The following is a 25,893-nucleotide window of genomic DNA, read 5'->3' as shown; positions in this document are numbered from 1 at the left end:
CACTTCCAAACACTAGAGAAAGCTTTATAGATTGAAAGAAACAATGGCATTTGAAAAAGCAGAGGTTCACTGGTAACAATAAAAGTAACTTACACCCTCATCTGCAGAAGTGACACCAAGCTGCCAACAAAACTAGTTAAAACTACTTAAATACATACTTTTTTCCCAAAGTTCTGAAAGAAAAGTCCTTCTCTACCTCGGCAAAAGTGGAGCTATGCTATTTTTTTTTCCTCTAAATGGAGATAACATGAATGATAAAGATGGCTAAATCCAAAACTGAAGGTTATATCCAGAAGGATTTTAATTAGAATTTTTTTTTTAAACACAATAGCTATTGGCTGCAAGAAGACACTGAACAAAGTGGTACAGAAAGAGCAGAGAACTCTTGCTACAAAGCCCCATCTTCTTGTGAGCATGATTCCAATGGAAACTAGTTTTTACATAGCTTAGAGGAAAGGGATGCTGGTTTAAGGCTGTGTGTCAGACCATGTGCTGCTGGTGGCTTCCCTTCCTGCAGCCAGGAACTCCTGGGAAGAACAGCTCTGGGGGCTGTGCTGTTCTTCTGCAGGCAGGACCAGGATGAGGAGAGCCGGACGAGGGAGCAGGGAGTGCTAAGGTGACCTGGAGCAGGAGCCTGTCCTGCCCCCCAGGTCAGGACATGGCAGTGTAACCCACATGGGCTCACCACCCAGGGCTCACTTGTCACCAGCAGCTGTTCACAGCATCTGCACTGGGGACCAGTGGCACAGGACAGCTGTGCTCAGGAGCAAGTTATAACATCCCAGGAACACCCAAGAGATCAGGCAAGAAGAACACTCCTTAGCTTCAATTTCTTGACAATTTTACACCCCAAAGGTTTGTTTCTGCTAGCTTTACCACCCAGCCAAGAATAACCACTGCAGCAAGGTTTGGTAGAGGGCACCTGGGATTACCCTCAGACTCCCTTACAACTTTCAGCATAAAGTCTGAACAGAAGTCTCGTTCTAGTGCTGTTTTCCTCTGTCACTATGTTGCCAGAGATACTAGATCTTAGAAATCAGTAATTTCTAAAGTGCTCCTCCACTTCCAGATAACACCAGCAAGAACTAACAGTTACAAGCCATTTTTCTTCTTATCAAATAGTGATCACTAAGTACATGATGTCAACACGTCCAGAATGAGATCCTCAGACTTAATCACAGAATCATCATATAATGATTTGGGTTGGAAGGGACCTTATTAAAGACTCTCATTCCAACCCCCTGCCATGGGCAGGGACACCTTCCACTAGATCAGGTTGTTTAGAGCCCCATCCAACCTGGCCTTGAACACTTCCAGGGATGAGGCATCCATAGCTGCCCTGGGAAACTGTTCCAATGCCTCACCACCCTCACAGGAAAGAATTTCTTCCTAATATCTAATCAACTTATGCACCATGTTTCTCAGGAAAGACCCTCTTCAATAAAACAGCAGAAGTATTTACCATACAGAGGATCCTACCTTATCCAAAAATTAACAGTTATTCATAGTTAAGCATTCTGAAAGGAATACACAACCACTTCCAGACACAAGCAAGTGCTTATGAAATTAAAGAGAAATTTTGCAATTGCTCTGTAGCGCAGTAAATGCTGCAAGACATTTTTAAACATATCTCTTAATGGCTCTAATTCACCAAAGGTATCGACTTCATTTCTAAATGAAGTGGTCTAAATATTCCAAAGAAATGGATTTTTTAGGGCTCTAGGTATTTTAATTACTAACTTATGTAAATATTTCTATATGCAAGTGGTAATAATCACTGACAAGGCACTTACTTCTACTTTCTATAAACTGTATTACAGCAGATCAGACTAAGTATTGTTTTAAAATGCTATCTGTAATAGATTGTTTCAGAGATAAGCGCAGGAACAACTCACATTTGAATTAAAATTGCATTCATACCCAGACCTTTCATAAAACTCAGCAATTAGAAGTGCTGCACTATTTCTCAAGTTTATTTGTTAAAAAGGCAATTAAGATGCATCCATTCCTCATTGGAGTCACCAAGGAAAAAAGTGAAAATAATTCCAAATCTGCTAGTACCTTTGACAGTACTATGATAACGCCCATAATATCAAAATACTTTTAATCTCAGTTTGATCTGTGTTTTAGAAATATCCTCTCAAGATTAGTGGTAAAAAAATAATTTAAAAATATTTTAAGATCTTCAAAATTAAATTATAATCCTGTATCTTGTGCATTTTATGAATAGTTTTGCATTTTACTATTGTAACTTTTTAAAAAGCACAATAAACCAAAATATTTCAAACACCCTGACAGCTCAAAATACTGAATGTTTTGCCACTTATAAGTTTCAGTGTTCAACAACAATTTAATGTTTTATTGTGTTATGAAAATTTAGCCTAATATATCCTTAAAATTGAGACCATGACATCATTTTCTTTGCTATGCAAGATCTTGTTTAAGTTACACAGAGAGAACAGATATAATTATTCAGTGTGAGTATCTTTTGAATGGCTAGTGAACTAAAGTGTTTAGATTCCCTAACAAACTCATCAGAACTTGATCACTGAAGCAACTTTTTAACTGATCACATTATGTGCTCAACTTACTATCTTAAGAAATAGGATGGGTAGTAAAAGAAACATTTTAATCTACTTGTTTTAGACAGTAACTCTGGTGCCAGAGACAGGATGCTTTCAGAGACACTGATTTAATAAACTTAATTACCTTATGCTCATGATATGTCAAGTTAACGCCTGAATTAGTTTTCATTGCAGGACAAACTCCACTAGGGACCCTGATGCTCATTTTTAATGTTCTGTAAGAGGCAGAGCTTTAGAACCCACAACCCACACACTCAAAAAACACATTCATAAGTTAACCTTGAACTGCAGCAGCTTCTGAATTAGCAGCAAGTTCCAAATTAGCAGCAGCTTCTGAATTAGCAGCAGCTTCTAAATTAGCAGCAGCTTCCTGCTGTGCTTCCTCCACGTCACGGGACACCTCTGGAGCCAGTAACTCATCCTCCCCTCTAGCTTCTGGGGATACCCCTGAAGTCTCATCCTGTGCTGTGGGTCCAGCACTCTCATCCTGGGCTGCAGGTTCAGCAGCAGCTGCTGCATCAGCCTCTTCCATGGCCTTCTCTGCTTCAGGGACTTCATCCATCTCTTCTCCATCACCTTCTAAGGATTTATTCAATACAATAAAGAGAATAAAACGCATGCATGCAACAAAACTTTCACCAACTACTTGTTATCATCATCCTCATTTAAATTTAAAGTGGGAAGCTAAGATTTGGGATCAGAATTAACAAAAAAAAAGGATTGGTAATTAATCCCCCATATTGTCTAACGTGGCATCAAAAAAACTATGTTTATAACATGAGGAAACCATATTCTTAATTACTGAGTTTCATAACAAGTTTCAGTGTGGTAAGAAAAGAAACTGGCTCAAAGCAAGTGTTGGGGGTGCAGGGAAGGATAACAAAGGACCTTGCCAAGTGGTGCTTCAACCCACTCTGCTGAAAGGGCCAGAGATGGTACACACACAGGTGCCAGAGGGAGCATGACTCTGTGGAATTACCACGTGGGGAATAAGATATTTGTCCTATATAAGGAAGATTTAAGTGGTCAGAACTCACTTTCTTAGAGATATAACCACTTATGACTGACTATTTTCTTCTTACAACTCACAACTCTCTGTTAAAAACTTGTTTATACCACTCTGGGTCCCGCTCCTTAGAAACTGAAAAACAGTGCTTCCCAGTCATGCATCACTTCAAATTCAGCTGAGACAAGTAATGAAAAACTTATAGCACAAAGCAACAAAGATGCTCAACCATCATGCAAACATGCACTAACATCAAGTTCACAAAGAAAAAGTTACACACTGACTGTTCACAAGTTCACCACTAGAACCAACTCACCATGCGAAAAAAAAATAGAACTGGAAATAGAGTTTGTAATACAGTGTAAACTATGTGAGAATTGAAACAAAAGAGCTTAAAGAGACATAGTCAGAGTTTGTTTGATTCTTTTGTATCTGTTTATCAATGAAACAGATCCGTTTTATTTATTGGTCTTCTTATGCCAGTGAAAGCCTATCATTTTGGGTTCAGGTTTCAAGATAAGTCCATTCATTGCTCAGTAAAAATCAAAGCTTTGCGTTATGCAACCTGATCATGTCCCTTTAGGAAAACACTGCTTAAAAAAAAAAAAAAAAACAACTGAATTCATTACACAAAGAACAGGCTAACAGCCAAGCTCAGCATTCAGTACACTTTATTGGACATTCAAATATAGAGTGCATTAATTCAGAACAGCCAGCTTCTCCATCTCAGAACTGCCTTCTACAAAGCAGATTCAGTAATAAGCTCAATATGGTTTGGCCTTGCAAACATAGGTAGGTCTTTTAAAGTCTCACACGAATGGAGTTTTACAATAGAAGGTATAAAGTCATCCCAAGGTAGGCTGCAATGTACTCAATGGTAAACGATTGTCCTTTGTTTGTATTTAACTTCCTCAGGTTTGGAAAGAGATTTCCCTTGTGTCTGGAAAGTGTAAAAGCAGAGTATAGATTAGAAAGTCTGGAAAGTGCAAAAGCAGAGTATAGATTAGAAAGATTGAATCAGCTTGTGACGAGTTAAAAAGAAAAATCATAGCTAAAAAAGAAGGAAATCAGGAACAAGCTTAAGGGACACAAACAACAAATGGAAGACAAAACTCAGTATTCACTAAATAAGCAAGCAGAACATCCTGCAAGCCAAACATCATTTTACATTTCAAATGATGTCCCAGATTTTCTTCTTCTACTTTGAGTCAGGCTTCTTCCATGGGCTTTTTTAATCCCTCCCTAATTTGAGAGTAGCTATCAGTTACAAGGAGCCAAAGGAAATTTGCTATCAGATCTCTTTCTAAATGCCTGTTATCATTAATTAAAATACCATTAAATACAATTTCAACCCTCTAATAAACAAAGAACCCTGGAATGATTGTTTCTCTTGTTTTGACAGACTTGTTCGCCATATGCAGTTCTCTGTAGTAGAAATTTTGGGTTCAGGCATAAGGGGAGAATTCCTCCTCCCCCCTTCCATGAGAAACCACAAAAATCCTATCAAAAGAATCTTTGATCAGCTGCTCTCCAGTATTAAGCTCTTCCACCCAGAATTTTTTTTTTACCATAGGCAGCAAATATGCCATGAACATGTTGCTTGGCACACTGCTTTACTATCCACCACTTCATATGGTTACCAGCTCTGTTTTAGAGCTTAATTTAAGCTTGGTTTAATGAGCCCCTAAAAAAATATCAGAATACTTTGAGAACAGATTTTTTAACTGCTCTTATCAACAATGCTTTCTGTGAAAAAGTGTAAGGACTGACTCTAAAGAATGCACAGGGGAAGAAACTGCAATGGCACTTCTTGGAAAAGCAATACTGTGCTAATACTCTGTGACAAGAAAAAAACAAAATTATGACTACGCAGGGAACGGGAGAAAAAGGGGAGGAAGAGGGGTGTTAACTCTTTTGAGAATGCACACAGAGAATTCTATAGGAAAAGTAAGGACAGAACTAATGCTCATTCTTAATGTTCTGTTCTTTTGGGTGTACACAGCTGGGAATGAAGAAGGATTGTAAAAAGGAGCTGATTCAACTGTGCTTTTGTACTGTGAATTGGAATTAGCTACTGAGAAGTCCAACTAAAAACTCTGGTTTGAGCATTTATTCAGAAGTCAAATACTGAAAATAATACAGGAAACAAGATTCAACTCTATTCACTGAACTGCCTTAGAAACATTTTGGAATTATTACTATCAATAAAATGGGAGGCAGCAATCATCTGCCACTGGTTGTGACATTTATGTGTCTTATTGAGCAGCACAAAGCAGCAGATGATGGGATGTCTGGAGAGCACCCAAGACCAGCTGCTGAGCACTCAGTCCTATGGGTATTCCACTCCAGCATGTGGGTAGGCCAGGGCCACAACTCAGCACCTTGCAGAAGTGCACCTTAAGAAAAAAGAGGGAATACACTGACATCACTTGGGAATATGTTGGAGGGTTTGATTAATGCTTCCCCATTGACCCAGATATGGCAGTCAGAATGTTATAAGGGTAATCCTCACTTCTGCCCTGAACAGCAGGAGACCAGGTCCCTAGGAGAAATCTACTTTGGTTCCTGGTCACATTTTTTATTTTAGGGACAAGGAAATATTGCAAATTGTGGTTGAATTCTCAGCATTTACCTAAACAATTGAGTTTTAAAACTATACTGTGTTCAGCTGCTTCCTTTGTTTTTGGAAATTAAGGTATTTTACTACTTTAATTCTTAAGATCTGTAATTTTAAAGTTCTGAAACTAAAGCATGCATTATAGAATTTCAAAGCTAACAACTTCTAAAGAAATAATTATAGAGGCAGACAATTTAAACCATGTTCTCATACTGAAAACAAAATTTAAACTCAAGATACTTTATTCAAATATATTATTTGTGTGCATGTAAATATATTAAATTAATTCCCTAGATGCCAACATTAAATAAAAAAGAAAAGGAAGAGCTTCAAGTGCTCTGGCTTCAATACTTTATTTATCTTTAAAATAACAACCAAATAAAAATATATAAAGGTGCTTAAGAAATTTTCCTAATTGCTTTTCCTAGCAAGGCCACACTTGCCGAAGTTCCACCTTTTACATTAATGCTACAACACTAATTGATGTAGACAGGGACAACATTCCATTACAAGTATTTGAACTAACACGGTCTAATTATTCAAGCATGAAGAGCTAAGTAAGGATTTGCTATATATTTAGGTAATGCCTGTGTTTCATTTGACCCCATATTAGAAAAGACAAAATCAAAGTTGTAGGACAAAAAATTGATCCAAGTTAAAATATCTTTTTTAAATATAGGGGTTTTTTTCCCTACTGAACTGTATTTCCTGATGGCATGAGGCCTGAAGCCAACCCGTTGACTGAGAAAAAGGTATTATCTTCTCTCCCCCCACTGAAAACAAAAGAACAAAACTGATTTTGACAGCATTATGTACTCAGTCAAGTTTCATTAAGCTTGCAGTAAATCAAATGCCCATTAGACAATTAATAGTATTCACACATCAACTCTTTCTATCCAAAGAGACCCCACAGGTGGACCAAAGACCAGATTCACTGCCTGAACATTAAGGCCACTACCAAAATTTGTGCAGCAGCAGCAGATTTGTAACAGAACAACACTACACAACCACCTCTGTCTTCACTCCCACTCACACAGTTCAGACAAGGACTTGGACAGTGCTAAAGCCTGATTAAACAATCTAGAAATCTGTTCCAAATCCTCATGTACCCGGGGAAAAAGAGAGAAGAGCTCAACTCACCCTTCCTTGACCAAAGATTGCTTTTCTGCCCCTCGTCTCTCTCACGAAGAGTATTTGTGTGTTCAATATACTTGCTGCGTGATGAACTGACTACTCTGTAGGCCTGAAAGGGAATTATACCTGAATTTACAGTTACATCCCTACAAATTTACCAAACACAAAGAGGGGAGAGGGAAAAAAGGGTTTCTAAGCATGTGCTATTGCCCATCTTAAAATACATATAAAATTTATCCTAAGCAAGGTTTAAAATAATTAACAATCTGCTATACTAATATATTTATGTATTTCATATTTCTCTATTGTTAGAAAGCAAATACAATATACCATGCAGCTTTTGAAGTGCTGCAGTGTTTCAGGAACTGAAAACGGTATTGTAAAAAATAATTACATTAAGATTTCTATTTTTGTAACATGGTAGAAATGTGACAGCAAGAGAATGTTATTCACCCAGAAATGCAATCACACGTTTTATATTTTGAACAAATAGCTACTTACCATTCAAGAGGATTACTTTGGATGGGACAGGGAAATACGTACACCTCTGGGGTGTGCTAGTCACTATCTCAGATCTTGGGGAAGAGGGGTAGAAGTAAATTATAAAATGGAGCATTTGGGGATGTGAAGCACAGAATCAGATATATTTAGAAGCGGGGAAGAGAACGGTTACCAAAAAGCTTAACAAAAGCAGATGCTTACAAAACTTTGGCATGCTTTGTTGAGGTAACTCATGTTCTTCCCTTCTTTTTTTTTGTGCCCGGATTAACAAGGTTCATATCCTCCCCTTGCAGCTTCAGACTGCTTATTTCACATCTGCCTTGCCCACTTTGAGCTATTGTTAATATTTCTAGTTGGCAAGACAAGGGAAGGGGTTAGAGACAGGTGCCTTACTCTATCTTTGGACACACTCATTTCACATAGTTTTAAATATGCTTTCCACTAAGAATGGCCCAGCACTGCTTACCACAGTAACAGTAAAACAGGCAAGCAATAGGCTTTCAGCTTCACTAAATTCTCTTAAGGTGATCCCTAAGTTAGGCTGCACTTAGCTATATGCTACAGTATTTACATTCATTGACAGTTTGCATCTTGACCATGTTCTTTAACCCAGAGCACATCCTATACCATGCCAGCTCAAAAAAGCACAAACAGCTCCATCCCCAAACACTTACATAAAACAAACCACCAAAAGCAGCAACACCAGCAAGGAGATAGATCATCATGCTGTCTCTAGAAGAACCAGGAACACTCCCAGATGACATCTGGCGAGGAGGTGCTATAAAAACCATTAGGTAAATTGATGCAAAGTGCTGCTAAAATATGATCACAAAAAAAGATTTATGGAATCTGAATCCGTATGGGAAAGGATGATTCAAAAAGGTTATAAAACACACAGAGTCTACTGATGTATCCTATGGCTGAGTAACACAGGGTGTGGTGCTCAAATGAACTGTCCATGGCTGAGCTCTTCCCAAGAGATGTTTTTCTGTGAACTACATTATGGGCCATCAGCTTCCAAGTACTGGGCACAGTCTATAAAGACCAGGAAATGTTAAAAGAGAGGAATGTAAAAAAGTTTCTGACTAAGGTAGGTAAAATAATTAATTTGTCTTTATTCCTTATGATCAGCAGAAGTAATGAATTCTCTCCTCAGGTAAATAACAAGGAATTTTTAAAAAAAGCTTTTTCATTTGAATCCATGTTCTTTCACTCTCAGACTGCTAACACTTTGATACGTACCCTTTACCTCATGAACTGGCCAACAGGGCAGAGAGGATGATTAGATCGTTTTTTACCTGACTGGGAACATATTAACTATAAGAGCAGTGCTACCCATTTGTTTGTTATAAACTGATTCTTACTACAGTCTTGGTTCATCTGTACATCTCAAAAAGAGACACACAAAAAAACCACATAATTCTCTTGGTCAACAAAGCTTTCTTGCTGAATTTTGCAACTTGATCTCAGATGAGAAATGTCTCTTTGAAAAAGGGCTCATGAAAAATAAAATGGCTCTGGGCATAGCAACTGACAGCTGCAAAAATAATTGCAACGTCAAAACGTTGCCATTGTGTTCCAGATTACGTTTAGCATCATCTGTCTCATGACACACTTCTCAGACTGCTCTCCAATAGCCGGGCATCCTAATGGATTTCCGTACATTTATGTTTTCGTTCAGCAGCAGTGTGTCCTTAACCCTCTTCCCCCGGGGCTGCTATTTAGAGCAGGACAGGGGTCAGCAAGCTGCCATCACCCAACACGGCTGGCAGATTTTTTTTTTTTTTTTTTTTGCCACTGGTTACATAACCCGTGATGCGCCAAAAGCCGCGGTTGAGATACACCGGGTGCGCTCCCGTTCCCTGCCGGGGCCGGCAGCTCCGGCTGCTCTACCGGGGGATAGGTACCCCGCGATTTTACATGGAAGGGAAGGCAGCAGCGTTTTGCCTTGGGGCGGGGGTAGGGGGTCCCGGTCTGAAGCAGCCGGCGCCGGAGCCCAGGATGCCCGAGCAGCCGCGCCCAGCTCCCGCCCGCCGCCACCGCCGCACCCGTCCCGGCCCCCGCCCGCGACCCTCGCATCGTCCGGTGCCCTCTGCCCGGCCCGGCCCGCGTACCACGCTGCTTGAGGCGGCTGGCGGCGGCGGGAGCCCTGCTCAGGCGGGAGGCCAGCGCCTGCGAGGCGGCCCTGCAGAAGGACATGGTGGCGGAGCGGCGGGCGGCGCAGCGGAGCCGGCTCTGGCCGCTCGGCAGCAGCAGCAGCAGCGGTCCCGCCTCGGGTACCGCGGGGGCGGGCCGAGCCGCAGCCCCGCCCGCGCACCTGGACCGGGGTGTCCCGGGCCGGGAGCGGCTCCCGCTGCAGCCAGCGGGAGGAGCGGCGGCTTTGGGGAGAGCGCGCTGCGCGCTGCCGGCACCGAGCTGCCCCGCCGCAAACGAAGGGCTACCGGTGTTCGGTACCGACTGCAGCAGCGAGCCGCAGAAACAGCGGATGGCACGTATCAAGGAGAGGAAACACAGGGAGGAGTTCTGCTCGTTCTACTGAAAAATGAATTTCTCGAAGAGGAAAAAAAATATAGGAGAAACCAACTCAATTCACGGTGAAGGGCACTAGGGTTAAGCACCGTGCCAAAGGCGCTCGGCGGTGGCAGTGAAATACTCCAAGGGAGGCGCTGCTCCGAGATCACGCCCACTGCCAGTCATGGTGAAACCTGTGCGGCTACCCTTGCTGTACCTACACTGCTAGGCAGCAGCTCCGTTTCTCCTCCTTCCTCTACACAGAGCTTCTTTGTCCCCTCGATGATCCAGCTAGTGCCATATTCTGCCACGATGCCATTTTTTCAGCCTTTGTCCTTGACTGACCTTGATGCACTAAGAGAGGACAGAAGTGTTCAGAAGGCAGTGCTCATACCCAAGACTGACAGGGGCTGGGCACTCTCACCCCAGTGGGCACCTTTCAGGCATGGTTCTTTCATGCACCTTTCCAGTTCCCAAAATGGTCACAGGAAAACTCACATTTTAGTATTTATACAGATCCTATTCTTGAATTTGTTTATTTCATAAATTTAGCAGTGAAAGTGATGGCAGAGCAAGAATACACTTCTAGAATATTTACTGAACTTAATGCGATGTCTAATTTTGTAATATATCTTCCAGAATAGCAAAGACAGTTTTGAAAATAAGGCTGATAAACTGTGAAATGGAAATGCCACATAAAACAACTTCAAGACCAGCAGAATGAAATATTAATGGCAAAGAAATTAGTTTCAGGTTTATTCTAGACTTTTTAATTTATTTTAATTATTCACATGAAATGTATGAACATACAGGTAATTAGAGAGCTTTTTACTTCTTCTGTGCTCATTCATTGGTAGGACAACGACCACGTACACTTTGCCCTGTAGTGCACATCTCTTTGTGACCATGTCACCAGCCTAAGGAAGAAGAGAAAAAATTCTTAGCAACAAGAAAAATAGATGTGATGAAAGTGGTTAGAAACATAACATCCTGCATTTTTTATCTGGAGAGGAATGTTTATGGGGAAAAATAACCACAGCACCACAAGCTTTTCTGTAGTATAAGGAATTTTTTCATGTGGCATATGAATTGCCCTGAGGCCATAATCCCCAAAGATTTCTTAGCTGGCAGGAACACAAATTATGTTTTTTATACTGAAAAGGGACAACGACCACATACACTTTGCCCTATAGTACACATCTACAGGCACTGGCTTTACATAATTTTTGTGTAATATAGAAGTGAAACTGAGAAAAAATGTACACCACTGTACATATGTTAAAATAAAAAAAAAAGATAAGCTATTGTTAGTCACTCTTGTTTCCTTGCCACTAAGCCATTTATGATGTATTCAGTTTACAGCCTTGATTTATTGTAGACACTGTAAGAAATGTGTTATTTTCTAAGTGTCTGCATGTTCAAGATAGAAAGCTGAGAGGGAATAGGCACACAAGTGAACATATGAAAATACAGATCAGCCACCTTATCATTTTAAAGCCGGGAATGAGTTAAAAGAATAGCAAAAGCCAAAGTATAAATTACTGAGGAAAAAAAAGAAGAACGTAAGTCAGTTCAGTATCTTGACTCCTAAAAGATGTCAAAGGTCTTCAGATTTTGTGTTCAGCTAAGTCAAAAGCATCTGTATGTGCACACTTACTATGAACATCCCGTACACTTATGTTGCCTCTCTTGTTTTCTTCTTTCATATTCCATTACATCTTCATTATGCTCCTTGATAAGCTATAAAATAGCAGTATATTATAAACAGCTCTACAATTCAGAGCTGGATCCAGACAAAAAATAGAGTTCCACACAATATAAAACAGCTGTTATCAGAATGCAAACCAGTATGCAACTGGGACCATCCAGAACACAACATTTATAAATTAACAACTGAAAATGGTGTGGAAACAATCCCTCATAGGATAAACATTTCCTCCTGAACACATGGTGGGGGGTTCCCACTGCCAATTAATTCACCACCCCCAAAAAGGGGGAAAACCTCAAAGGGAATCCATCCCACCCTGAAAGCACTGTCACCATGGGGAGTGCTGTTTATCCTGCACGATTTTTCCTGAGAGCTACTACACCTTGCTTGCTTTAACAGCACAAAGTCTGTGAGTTCTCTGAAACAGAGAATATCTGCACTTTGCTCAGGCAAAAGGGGTCTTAATGTACTGAAATCAGCCAAAACCACCTTAACCAGCTGAAAAGTAAGAAGAAAATGCATTGGTAGTCTGAAAAACCCAGAAAAAGAACTGGGCACATCCCTAGATCTTTCTTTTTAAAAAGACCATGGGGAAAATAATGCCAAAGCATTAATCCAACAGGCTTGAAGAATTAATTCTGTTGTGGCTGTTTTAAGTTTGCAACAGAGAGAAGCTCAGGAAGTTGTTCATTTCTTAAAATAAGAGCACAATATAAAGCTCGGAAAACATAAGTAATGAACACAATCATGCTTCCATCTTAACACCTGCTATGACCACCCATTACCCAATAAACTCAGTAGGCTGCAGTCACTGAATTCACATCACAAATATGATTTTTAAGGAACAGTTAAGTTCAACAAAACCAAATGAAAACACTTACAAAAGCCCACAAGACAGCACTGGTGCCAAACGCCATGCCAACTCCCAGCCAGTTTGGTTGGCCACTATTCGCTTCTTTCACAACAGATACAGAACGAGTAAAAGCTAAAATGGCACAAGATTACAAATGCATTAACATTCCTCAGGTTTAAACTACCACGTACTCACTGACATTCATGCAATCGGGGAAAAAAAAAAAAGACCAAACCACAACGCAAATCCCGAACTGGAACGATGACTCGGTGTCTGTAACATTGTTACAGCCGATCCCCGCAGGATCCCCGCAGCACACGCTCCCCGATCCACGAGAGCGGGGACGGGGGCACTGCCAACAACTCAAAAGCACTGCTTTTTGCCCCTTCCCCAGCCAAAATAACTACTCCCCCCCGCATCTTCTGCTCCCTAACGATACCTCTCTTAGGCCCTGCCTAAAGCTCCCAGCCCAGGCCTTCCCACCTCCCACACTCCGCTCATCAAGTGCGCTCCGGGCAGGCAGGCACCCCCATCGCGGCCAGACACGGTCAGCCCTCCCCCCGCCTGGAAGTAACGCCAACTCAAAAGAGATAAATAAAAAAATAAATTAAAAGAAAAAGTAATGGGCTTCGACTAAAAACAGCAAAAGGAGAGAAGCTTCCACCGAAGTTTCCGCTGACCCCAGACGCGGACTAGCTTGCGGGGACACCTATGCCGCCTGCACAGGCGGCAGAGCTCCCGCGGCCCTAGGTCGATGGGCAGGGGCAAAGCCCACTAGCCCGCCCTGAAGGGGCTCTCGCCCCGCCGCCGCTCACCGGGGGAGGGTGATGGCGACGCTGCTGCCGCCAGCAGCCCCCAGCGCCTCACCGCCCTCAGGCCCGCCGCCATCTTGTCGACCGGACCCGGCTCCGCCCGCGGGGGTGGGACCGGACCACCCCGCCCCGCCCGTACTCCGGCGCCGGGGCGGGCGAGCTCCGCCGCGCAAGGCCCGGCTGACCCTGCGCAACCCCATGGCTCCCCGCCTTTCCCCGCCCGCCGCCGGCACCGAGCGGCGCCGCCAGCGCGGCGCAACCGCGCCGGGCCGGCCCCGGCCCCGCGGCGGAGCCCACACAATTGGCGGGGCGGGGCCGGCGCGGGGCCGCGGCGCATGCGCGAGGGCGCCGTGACCCGGCTGGGGAAGCGCCGCGCTGCCATTTTGGCGGCGGCTCGGCGGCCGCTCGGGACCACGTGAGCGCGCCCGGGGCTGGCGCGGGGAGCCCGGCGCGCGCGGCGGCCGGAGGGGCCGGGACGGACCGGGAAGGGCCGGGAAGGGCCGGGCCCGCGGCGGCGCTGGGCGGCGGGAGCGGCTGTAGTCCAGCGGGGAGGCTCACGGCGGCGGCGGCCGAGCGGCGGGGACGGGACGTAGCCCGTCCGCCCGCCCGCCCACTCACTCTCCTCCTCGGAACCCCTCGGCGGCGCCGGAGCCGGCGGCGGGGAGGATGCCGTCTGTGAGCCTGCCGCCCAAGGAGAACGCGCTCTTCAAGCGCATCCTGGTGAGTGGCGGGGCGGGAGGCCCGGGCTCGGCTGAGGGGAGCGGGTTGAGGAGGCCCCGGCTCGTACCCGGAGCCGGCGGGGAGCGGAGCCCCGGTACCACCGCCCCGGCCTCGGCTCCTTCGGGCCGGGGCAGGCCGGTCCCGGCGCCGCCCGTCGCCCGCTCCCCGTCCCGCCCGGCCGGGGCCGCCGCCTCTCCCCGCTCGCCCTCCAGGTCCCGGCGCTGGCCGCGGTGGGGCACCCCGGGCTCCGGGAAATGCCCCGCGGCCGCTTCATTCATCGCTCGCCCTTGCAGCCGCCGTCCTGCCGAACCACCCACCTTGGGTTCGCTTTATTTTTATGGGGTTTTTTTTCCTTTTATAACTCATTGTTTTGCTGTAGACAATAACCGTGTTGGTCGGTGGGAAGATGGCTTTCGAAGGAGGAAGTGGAGAAGGATGAAGGTTTTGAAGTCTTCCCGAAGTTTAGTTTGCAGCCAACTCCTGTGGAAATTTGTCTATCGGTTTTGCTGGGTGGCGGCTGGCATATGGATGAGACAACATTCAGTGGAATTTAGGCAATAAGCCTGGTTTTCAGAATGAGGTTAAGATGGTCTACAGTCCAGATACCAGCAGAGTGTGCCCAATTCAACTACATCTTAAGGAACTTGTTTCATCTTTCATGTGGTGTTGCAGGAACACTGTGTTTCTAAGGACTTGGGTTGAATTGGCGATGTCTTAAGTTTGTTAGTGAGCGACTTCAGTGGATTTATTTAGAAGATTCTGTATCTAGACCGAGCTGTTTTCTCTCAGAAGAAATCAGTTTTGTCTAAAAATCTTATGTTGTGTTTCAAAGGGACTTATGCTATTATTTTTGAATCATTACAAAGATCAGAAGTAAGATGAGTACTCTTAAGATTCTGTAAACTTCTGCCACTTCAGTGGGAGGGATGTGTGCAGTCTTCTGTCACTTCTGTTTCCACAATATTTTGTGAAAATTGAGCGTGTAGAACTACAAAGCCCTATGAACAGGCATGTGACCATGAGACCACACAGTTTCAGTTAGGGTTAAAAAGTAAATGTGATGATCTATAAATCTGATTTCTGCTTTGAAAGATTTCGTTCTTCCAAGTTGGTGTGACCTTGTACTGAGCATGTAGTTTTTGATGTGTTATGGGCTGGGAAAGATTTAGCCTTGCTGCTCAGTGATCCATCTTCTTTTGCATTAAGGATGGTTTGTGTGATTACAGGGCACACTGAGTCAAGGAGCTTGTCTGTGTTTAAATCTGAGCGGGTTTGGTTGGTTTTTTGTTTCTTTAATTTTTTATTTTTTTAAAAATTTTTTCCTTTGCTTGGATGTGTCTTGAGTATTTGTGTGGAGGGCAGGAGCAAAAGAGGAATAAGTGTCTTTGGAGAAAGTGCTGGCTCAGCACCTTTGCATTCATAACTTGATTCAGATTAGAAAAGGTGTGCCCCAGTGCAAGCAGATTTCTGTACACTTTCATTTTAAACTGAAATCTTTTAAAAAATCGAGGAGTTTGGGGTATCTGGATAGGCTAAAAGCTGTTGTGTCATTGTGATCTTTTCCTGTGTCTCACAGGGATGAGCCTGTGAGACAGATGTGCCGTCTGGTATTTAAGACTGCCTTGTGATGAGGTATCTTTATAACACGTGGTGAATAGAAAAGGCTCAAAGCTGATTTTCATCACACTGAAAATTTTGTTAATGGACTTCTTGTCTGCCTCCTTACGGATAACGACTCTACTTTGTGAAGTTTTGTTTATGTGTTTGACTTAAATTAGTGAGACATCTTTTAGGAAGTCCTAAGAAAAATTACTTCCCTTATCCTGTGCCTTCCCACCTCTCTCATCCTGCGGCCTCTCCTCATTCTACACCATTTTTTCTGGAGCCTGTAGCACTTCATCCTGTGCCACCTCTTGTGGTGTCCTGTGGGATGCTGAGCAGCAGTAGGAGGAGCTGAGGTCTGCCTGTGCAGCTCTGAGCCCCTGGCCAGGAATGAGGTGGTCCTGGGTAAACCCATGCTGCCTCCTGGCCCAGCCAGGCCACGTGTCCTGTTCTGTATGTCTGGATGAGATTTTTTTTTTTCCTCAACAGATGCTTTGGGAGCTGGCCCCAGTGTTATTGAAAGCATGCAATACCCTACAGATATGTAGTTACTGGTACACAGGCTGTTAATAGAAGTATAAACCCATTCCCATTCTGATTTTCATGGAGATAATAAACACAGGAGCAAAGTGGATAACTGCCTCATATTTTTGCAAGTGAAGCATGAAATTGTTTTTTTTTTCCAATCTCTTTTGTGTGTGTTTTCAATTCCTGAGGCCTAATTTTTTTTTAAAGATGTATACCTGTAACACAAATGTTACCAACCTGCCCAGCTTTGCATAGCAAAGGGCAATAATTAGCTTTTAGAGTTTTTTTGTTTGTTTGTTTAGTAGTAAGCATCCTGCATGGTTAGCACCTTTCTCATGTGTATGGGTTTGCTCACAAGTCAGCATTTCCACTTACCTGACAAATTCTGAGTTCAGAAGCGTTGAACACTTAGTGTATTCCAGCACAGTGTAACTAGACTAACCTCTTCTAGTCACTTTACAGGCATGTGGAGGTCCTGATAGAAACATTTTTCCATTTGAAAGACATTTTACAATTCAGAGTTCCTGTAGTACAGCAGGAAAGAGATCTGCATGATTAGCTTGAATAAAAAAAAACACCCACAGGATTAGCAATCACTGTTCTCCTTAAACTTGCACTTCCATTTTAAAAAAGTGTCTAGCTCATACCATTTTTATGCTTTTAACTATTTTATCTCTACAAGTAGATGACTGCTCAGAGATTCTGAGGAATTTATAGCAAAAGTGGATCTCAACATCTGAACATTAAAATAATTGAGTCCTTATGATTCTTTTGAGTGCACATAATTTCTAGGCAGTTGAGAAATGACTGGAGAAGAATTCAGGTGGAGGCAGGGGAAAGGGTAAAATAGTCAGCACAGCATAGTGATGGGTAAGTTGGCATTGAGTACACAGAAGGCTGGATGCACTATGAAGTAATGGAAAAAGCAGTTTACTCCATTTCTTTCCCCACACCGCTTACTGTCAACTATAGAACTAGTAGTTGTAGGAAGCAAGAATGACTGATTTTTAATTTATTTTTGATTAAATATAACTGGTGAACATTCCTGGCATTTTCACAAATTATTCATCTGCTGTGTCTGGTCAGGTACAGTCCATCAGTGATCAGTTTTATTTCACAAATCCCAAAAATAGTACTTGGTTGAGTTTTCTCTGGATGTGGAAGTTAAGTATATTTATTGAAAAGGTAGTGAAGAAAAATGAAATGCAAAGCTGTTAGCAGTGCTGTATATTTTGTGGAAGAGTTCTTTCAGTCCCTTGAAACATCAGGATGAAGTTCTTGGAGTTCTGGCAGACTAAGGTGGTGTAGGTATTTTTCACCATGCATAATGAGCTTAGCCTTTAATGAGCAGAGAGAAAAAAAGTTCCAAGTATTTAAGAAGTGAAACATCGTTGTATTTTATGTTGGAAACAAGCAATGCAGTTGTGTAAGTGTGTTCAGTTCTTGTTTAAATAGTTTCACTGACTCACAACTCTGTTTTGTGCTGTAGAAGTAGTGCTCCAGTGGGGCATTGCAGTAACCAGTGTGTCCACTGCAGGACAGGAACATTTCACTTTCACGTGGTCATTTTTACCTTAACATTGCAGTGCTGGAGGGCATTGTCTTTGAGCTGGTGGTCTTCCTTTCCATGCTGGCTTTGACAAGTGTTCTGCTAAGTGATATAGGGACTTCCTGGTGATAAAAAGCCTGTTGAACAACCTCCTTCAGTGCCTCTGCTGTAAATATGCCAAGTCCCTCGTGCTGGGCCATCTTCCTGTTTCTTCATTCCAGGATCTGCTCCCTGTCCCTGCACTTTGAAACTAGACAGACCAGTGCTTCTCCTTTACTAATACTTTCATCAGCATGAATCCTTTACAAGTAATGTTCTGTCCATAGAAATTCAGGTGCTGACTTTAAGATTGCTGAGGTGACAGACTTGGAAAGCTCCTCATTTAATATAAGGTTAAAGACTTGATTTCCAGAATTTCACTTTTATCAGTAACCAAGTAAACTGGTTTGCAATCATTGTTGCATTTGCATGGCTGTACAGTAATCAAGTATGCACACCACTGGAATTTTACCATGCACCGTCTTTCAGTTGAAATACGGAATTGCAAACGAGGCTCTTCCAATAGCTTGTCTGTTGAGATGTCAGTCACTGGGTTTTTCTTTGCCAAGAGGAATACCCTGCTTGGTCAGTAGTAGTAGGGAGAGAAATGATATCTTGGCAGGAACATTGGAATGGAAGTACAGGATAGACTTGCTGCTTTAAGCAGAATCACTGATCTTATTTTTCATAACGATTTCTCAAAGCTGCTTAAGAAATTAATTACTGTTTGAGACTTTAGGATGCCATTGAGGATTCACTTGAGCAATACGTGTGTTACTAAAGCCTGTTCACAAAATTAGGCCATATTTTTGTCACTGGGGCTGTCAGAAATTGTAGAAACATGATTCACTGCTGTGAATTTCTGAGGAGCAGCATAATTTTACCTGTTTTGCTGGTGAAAATAAAAGACTCATTAGCAGAAATATCCTCGGTTTTAAGATTATAGTCCGTCTTACATTGTTATGGCTATAGATACTCTTAATTAATGAACCCAAAGTGGTTTTAATGGGGGCAAAGGAGTTAATTCCATTTATATGCTACTGCCCTTTATTTTGGTTAGAATTTGATGAAGCTGTGTTTATTTCTGGTTCTGAAAGGTCTTCTAAATGAGATTTTGTTGATTGCACTTTTTCTTGATGTCTTAGGTTTAAATCTCTTGTCTGCACCAGCACTGTGTCAATGCAAGGGGAGTGGGCCTAAGCATTTTCTGGTTTTGCTGATAAGGAATTTAGAGAAAATTAACAATTACTCATTGCCACCCTTAAAAGTGAGGCCAGTGAGATTTGTTACAGGGATTCCTGTTTGCTTATGTGATACCACAGAATCAACTCAGCGAACCTTGTAATGTTGAACAACCCTTCTTATCTTAATAGGCCCATTTAACTATTTCTCAATGCTCAGTGCTAGCAGACCTCATCTTGCATACCATTAGTGCTAAGGTTTTAGAGTACTCTAGGTGTAATACATGAGTAACAAGTGCCTTGCCGTGTATCTTGGATTATTTTGTGAGATATATGGATGCTTCAACTCAGGTCTGAGATTCCTTGAGGCATTTTTCTCCAGATCTTGAAATTTGAATTGATACACTTAATTGTTTCAGATGATCACTAAAAACCAAACATATCCTGTGCATACTAGATCTCTTGTTTCTTGATGAGTTCAGGGGTGAAGCCTGAATGTAGAAGTTCCAGGGTCAACAACAGAAGTCAGTGTGTTTTATTTGGCAGGGCCAAATTTGTGGTAATTCTCCTCAGTAAGAGATTAATGTAAGCAAGAGCTGATGTTGAATTATGTTTTTTGTTTCAGCAAGTCTGTCTTCAGTAAGTGAGGATTTCTAGTCTTCTAGAGGAGCTGTAGTTAACTATTTGTCAGCCCGCTTCTAGCTGAATTTTGTTAATTACAGGAATGAGACTAACTCAAAAGCATAGACATAGATTTGTGGTTTTTTTCTGCTGTAGTATTAAATGGAAGGGTATGCATATTTCTTACATTTTTCTTAACTAATTTGAATTTCGACTTTTTCTGTTCATCTGGTTATATGCTACCAAGCACTGCTAGTTAGGAAGATATCAGTGACTTCCAAAGCAAGGCATGCTGTGCAGAGTATGATTTATGAATCCCTTGAACCAGGCAATTGCAGAAGCTATTTGTTACAGTGAACAGTTCATTTAATTAACACTTCAGAGCAGTGAAAGAAGATAGTTGGTTTCAGTTTGACAGCAAAAAACCAAGCAAGTTTGTTCCAGAGTTTTTCAGCATTAACATAGCTGCAAGATTTGTGTGGTTTCTTCAGTGCTTCAGTTTTTCGTAAAATTGAATCGATGTGGTAGAATATCTATTGTCTGGAGCTGCTGAGCTGTTTGATACAGTTAGTGCTCAAAGGACCCACTAATTCATGGTGAGTAGTAGCTCCTAATGCTTCCAGCTTTCAGAATCTTCTTTACCACATTTAGCTTGAATTAGTGCACCTTAGTGACTTGACCCGGTCTCATCTACCTATGGAGAGAGGAAGTGTGCTGGAAAACAGTCTTGAGCTTCCCAGCACCTGAATTTACTGTCTGATGAGTGCTGCATCTGAGCCATGCTGGAAGAAATAGATAGATTCAGAGTGGCAGATGTGCATATCCTGTGCTTTAAGTGTATACCTTTAGTAATGCAAAGGCCAAGGATTCCAATGCTTCTTGCTGCCAGAGGTCTCAGGGCATCATAGTTGCCAGTGTTGCCATGGGATGCCCAAATGTATATCCATGACTGCCACTGGGAGAAACTGGGAGGGGGGGTTAAGAGCACACTGCTGTAGTTGAAAGGGTTTGTTGTAGAATCATAGAATAGTTTGGATTGGAAGGGACGTTTGAAGGTCATCTAGTCCAGTTCCTTGTCCACCATGGATTGGCTCAAGCTGCAAAACCCTGGGGAAGAGGACAGCAGTGTCACATCTGTGAATTGTTTTGTTTGAGCAGCCCCTTCTTCATTGTACTTCCTCCTGGGAGCTTGCAGATATAAGTAAAACTTTTACCTGTGCCCATGTGTAGATCATCTGTCCTGGTAACTCTAGTATGTGGTAGGGAATAGTCTGCAATATATTTCCTCTGGCTGTGTCAGTTGCTGAGGGAGAGGAGGCTGAGTACAGTGAACCACAGAGAAGTTCCGTTTACAGCTCTGCTGTCTTTTGGGGCTTAGTCCCAATTTTGGCACTCATTTGGTGGAGAAAATCATATTCTTCATCTGGTCTGTCACAGCATTGACTAAATTAGGATGCTTGCTTTTACAGCATTACTTGTGGGTGAGAAGTGATTTCCTGTGGGGGTTTTGGTGGGGCTTTTTGTTTGCTTGGTTTGGGTTGTTTTTTGTTTTTTTTTAAGTATTGGGGCATTAGGTAGTTTCCATTCATTTTACTTCAGTTAAATTGCAGATGTGGAGTGTTATATTGAAGTAAAAAGTGTGACCTGGTAGAACACAGTTTTAGAAGAGAAAACAGTTAAAAGTTCTTCATACTGTTGTTTTGTAAAATTCTGTCTCTTTAATGGAAATAGCACGCTATTTTTGGTTCCTGTTCAATTTCAAAGACCATAACAATTGGTAATGTGATCCCATCCCACCCACCTGGTTCTGCTGTATGGATTTTATTCTCACACCGCTCTTTCTTATAACCAGTTGTGCTGATTCAAGTAAGAATAAAAAGAAAGTCAATAATGCCTCAGTGCTCCTACTTGTGACATTGGGGAGCAGATGGTACCTTCTTGTCTTTGATAATTACTCTTGAGGAAAAACCTCTAGTTTTGCATGCTTCCAGGTGAGAGGACAAAGGTGGTTTCTCCTTTATATTGGTCTTCTGTGACTGTCTTCATCTTGCTCATGAAACACTTTTGGGTCTGCTTCTCACCTGTTTAATCAGCTGCAAAATCCAGGCTGAATAGACTCCTATAGGACTTCTGTTTTACTGCTGCAAATTAGTTTTAAAACACTCTTGAATCAGCTAGGTTGTGCCAATGTATTTTCTCAAGTGTCCCTGCTTGAAAGGGAGTTATCTGCTTTGTTGTGATCGAGGTGATTCTTTGTGTAGGTTGAGTGATACTTGTTGGCAATGTAGATTCACTGTGAAGCTTCTAGTCAGGCTCATGGAAACTCCTGGTGTTATTCTGAGCTAGAGCTGTTGAGCTGATCTTAACTATTGATGTTACTGCATGTACAACACGCTTCAGTCTGCAGTGTAGTTTGTATAAAATGTCTTATAAATAGCACATATAAGTCTGGATGGCTATGAAATTATTTACTTTAGTTATTAAATGCTTGCGGGATGGGAAGACTGCTTTGTGATAAGATGATTTGCACTCCTGGGTGTGAATATGTGCAAAATATTTCATGTATAAATGGCAGAGTCCAGTCTGTGTGCTGTGTTTGATCCCGAGGGGCATACCTGCATGTCAGAATGCTGCCCTTGACTATTATCCTTTAGTTTTAGTTGGAAACACATGTATTTGACCATTAAAATGTCTGTTTGAGAGAGAAGAATTACCTGGGAGGTAAAATACACTGCCTACTTATAGGTAGTCGTCGTGGGTTTGACACTGGCCAAACGCCAAAATCATTCACTTATCCTCCTCTGCTATAGTTGAGCAGAGGCAGGGGAAAGAAAAACTAAAAAGGAATTAATGAGTTGAGGTGAGGATTGGGAAGAAGCATCTTAAGGGAAAAGCAGGCTTAAAACTTAAAAAGGTATAAAGAAAAAATATATTAGCACACTTGAAGAGTGTAATGAGAATAAAATCAATTACCAAGCCTACATTTCAAAAATATAAAATCTCTAAAATGGTTTTCAGACAGTGTATTTGTTTATACTGCTTATAAAGGAAACAGTACTGAATTAAGTTTGGATAAAAGTAATTTCTGCTATGGTAAGCAGTTCTTAGTGCTACTGTAATCAGTTGTGTGGCCCTTGTATAACAACCTTGTGGTTATCTTGTTCATGAATCCATGTCAGTGTTCATCACCTGTAGGTTTGGCAGCAAGGTTTGGAGAGTAGATAGGGGAATACTCAAAAATGGAAAGCTGGGGCAAGGGGGGATACACCCCATGTAGCCATGAGCTGTGCTAGATGTAGGTAAGCTGTAAATAGTGGGAGTCTTTTCACCTTTCTTCATGGTAGACACCAAAGAAGAAGAAATTTGAAGGAATTTATTCACATTTGACACAGTGAGCCATGTGCATGTGTAAGGCATCTGCTGGCCAGAGTCTAAGTCTGCACAAATCCCTTAATGCAATTTGGAGAACACCAGAATACAAGCCTTCCTTCCACCTCAGGCTTGGGATTCTAGAGAATATGGGCCATCTCTGTTCCTTAAAATTTCCATGTCAGTCTGTCTAGTAATTTCCATGTGCTCTGATCTACTGAATAAATACTTGATGGTGGGGGAAGAGATGCAAGTTCAAATTGTCACTTACCTCCCTTAGTTTTGCATGATTTTGATGGAGTCATACTTTCTCTGCCTCAACTTACTCATTCTTTGTAGAATTGTATTAAAGCAGATGTTATTTCCCTGCTATAAAGATAGAAAATCAGTTAAGGGGTATAAAAAGAATCTTGGAATAGGTTGTAATTCTGGCCACAGCATGTGTAGAAAAGTTTGGTAGATAGCTTAAAAGGTCTGGTAACTTATTAAACTAAAAACTTTGAAGGGCAGGAAATGTGTAATAGATTCAGTACTGATGTAGAGTCAGATTCTGTTCTTCTGAAGCACTAGCCTTCTTAACCTTACTCCTTCAAAGTTCAGCTTTTATGTTTTCTCATTGCATGATGTCACAAGTTGTAGTGCTGCACTTGTCTGTCAGGCATCACAAGCACGCTCTCACTGCTGGCTTTGAAGTTTATATGTGCAGGAATTTAGCTTTGTGCAGGCAACTGTGCGCTTCTAGCCATTTCTGAAACAGAATAATATGTTACTTCTGCTGAACATCTGTCCTAAAGCAGTGGTTGGAGCTCTGAGAATGACTGCTGCAAGCATCTGGGTGGAAATAGGCTACCCAGATGAGTAAAATTCCTGTTTCCAGAAAGCCTGTATCTTTATGTCCCCAGAATACTTGACATATCCCTATTCCTGCTTCTGTAATTTTATTTTTTTTAATTTAAATTGCTAGTTATTTTTTCTTCTCTTACTCTGAAACTACTGACTTGCTTAATGATCCTTCTCAGGCTGTGTATATATTTTTTGTCTCCTTTTTAGTAAAATATTTTTGTTTTAATTGTCTGTTCCTTGAAACTGTAGGTTCACTGAGGTTTGCACCAGCCATGCTTGCATATGCTTCTATCCTGACTTCCTTCTGTCTCATTCACAACTTAATTTAAGATTGTTAGCCCATAATCTCTCTGGAGAATGAGTTAAGTATGTGCACAGCTTCAGGCAGAGGAATCTCAATGTAGCTGTTGGGCCCACTATGAGGAAAGTCTCTTCTGAAGAACTAAATGTGACCTCAGTTTAATTTTTTCCCTTCCTTCCATTGTCAAAATATACAGTGTGTACATATAACACATACACAGAATAAGGAAACTCATAATCCAACTCAATTTGAAATATTTGCATTAACAGAATGAGATATGCTTGAAAGTATTAACTAGAAAACTTGGAGAAATTGTATATAGGAAATCATTCCAACTTGTCTTGATCTAGAAATAACCTGTCAAAGGAGATCTTTGTTGCTTTACTAGGGCATGTCCAGAGCTATATCTGGAGATAAAAGTATATCCAGATTGTTTCCTGATAATTTGTTTGCCCTATCAAAGTAGTTTCTGGGTTATGAGAACCTTTCTGTAGATGTAAATGGATAGATATAAACTTGTAAATCTTTCCTCCAGGAAGCCTAAAGGAAGAATCTGTTACAATTCTCAGTGAGTTTGCTCTGTTCTCAACTACTTTGCATTATAAACTCTGTATCACCCTAGAAAGTTTTATGTGCAAGTTATTTCCTGTCTCTAGCATATATCCCATCTTGGGATATATGACTTTGCTTAAGCTTCAAGGTGAGAGCCTGGTTGTTAGAGTACAATAAATGGAACCATTTAGTGATAAGATTTCACATTCATAGCCAGCATCTGAGCAAGCTGTACTCAGAGCCAGACTGCAAAACCCCAGCATGCCCCATCTGCTTGTGACAGTGCCTTAGTTACACTGCAGACACACAGACACACTCTTCAGTTCTGTGGCTGCACCACTTCTGTGACAGGTTCTGCTGCTTTCACAGCTACCTGGGTGGGGGCAAATGGCAGCTCTACTTTTCAGGGAGGAGGCCTGACTGGTAGCCTTTATGACTGATGGTTTCAATGAAAAAAAAAAAAAGGGTCTGTCAGCTCTGACTAGAGGCTGATTATAGTGACTCAGCCAGCTACTTGAAAGTTGATAATGACTGGAAGGTGTAGTATATATACCCAGTCAAGTTTAATAGAGAAAAAAAAAATGGTTGCCTGTACAGGTTTCCTCTTACCTAACCCTTAAAATGTTCTTTTGCTACGTGCTTGCAGTGCTGACTTTCCCTATCCTTGGTGAACAGAGGGAGTTGTCTCTGGAAGTGTTCAGAGTCAGGGCTGGATGGGGCTTTGAACAACGTGGTATAGTGAAAGGTGTTTTTGCCCATGGGTGTGGGGTGGATGGAACTAGGTGGTCTTTGAAGGTCTGTTCGAGTTGAAGCCATTCTAATTCTTTTGTTGATCTGTTCCTCTTTGAGTACATCTTGCTT

General features: G+C 42.0%; 2 protein-coding genes across 3 annotated transcripts; both read right to left on the bottom strand.

Moving 5' to 3' along the window:
• Positions 1 to 467: 467 nt before the first annotated feature.
• Positions 468 to 10,042, bottom strand: MGARP (mitochondria localized glutamic acid rich protein). The gene is made up of 5 exons (XM_062493670.1): positions 9,892 to 10,042; positions 8,518 to 8,621; positions 7,349 to 7,451; positions 2,865 to 3,164; positions 468 to 562 (listed from the first exon to the last, which is right to left on the bottom strand). The coding sequence occupies exons 1-5, from the start codon at positions 10,040 to 10,042 to the stop codon at positions 468 to 470; spliced, it is 753 nt and encodes a 250-aa protein (XP_062349654.1).
• A 992-nt stretch (positions 10,043 to 11,034) lies between these two features.
• On the bottom strand, positions 11,035 to 13,913 carry NDUFC1 (NADH:ubiquinone oxidoreductase subunit C1). Of its 2 annotated transcripts, XM_062493949.1 has the most exons (4): positions 13,731 to 13,908; positions 12,944 to 13,047; positions 12,012 to 12,094; positions 11,035 to 11,271 (listed from the first exon to the last, which is right to left on the bottom strand). In XM_062493949.1, coding segments are annotated over exons 1-4 (261 nt in total). In that variant the 5' UTR covers positions 13,804 to 13,908; the 3' UTR covers positions 11,035 to 11,270. The 2 variants fall into 2 exon arrangements, with proteins under 2 accessions (XP_062349933.1, XP_062349935.1); XM_062493951.1 differs by lacking the exon at positions 11,035 to 11,271 and having other exon boundaries at positions 12,011 to 12,094; positions 13,731 to 13,913.
• Positions 13,914 to 25,893: the final 11,980 nt, after the last annotated feature.

The sequence above is a fragment of the Cinclus cinclus genome, chromosome 5 (assembly GCF_963662255.1).
Source record: "Cinclus cinclus chromosome 5, bCinCin1.1, whole genome shotgun sequence".
In the NCBI taxonomy this organism is placed as follows: domain Eukaryota; kingdom Metazoa; phylum Chordata; class Aves; order Passeriformes; family Cinclidae; genus Cinclus; species Cinclus cinclus.
Note: the sequence above shows the minus strand (reverse complement) of the source record. Positions and strands in the feature narration are given on the sequence as shown.

Excerpts from the sequence above, each read along its gene's own strand:
- MGARP (XM_062493670.1), bottom strand. The coding sequence starts at position 10,042 with ATGTCCTTCTGCAGGGCCGCCTCGCAGGCGCTGGCCTCCCGCCTGAGC. Across the intron at positions 8,622-9,891 it reads GCGGGCGGGGGCCGGGACGG|CACCTCCTCGCCAGATGTCA; the intron begins GTGCGGCGGTGG and ends TGGTTTTTATAG. Across the intron at positions 3,165-7,348 it reads CAATCTTTGGTCAAGGAAGG|AAGGTGATGGAGAAGAGATG; the intron begins GTGAGTTGAGCT and ends ATAAATCCTTAG.
- NDUFC1 (XM_062493951.1), bottom strand. The coding sequence starts at position 13,803 with ATGGCGGCGGGCCTGAGGGCGGTGAGGCGCTGGGGGCTGCTGGCGGCA. Across the intron at positions 13,048-13,730 it reads GTCGCCATCACCCTCCCCCG|CTTTTACTCGTTCTGTATCT; the intron begins GTGAGCGGCGGC and ends GTGCCATTTTAG. Across the intron at positions 12,095-12,943 it reads GTGCTGTCTTGTGGGCTTTT|CTTATCAAGGAGCATAATGA; the intron begins GTAAGTGTTTTC and ends GCTATTTTATAG.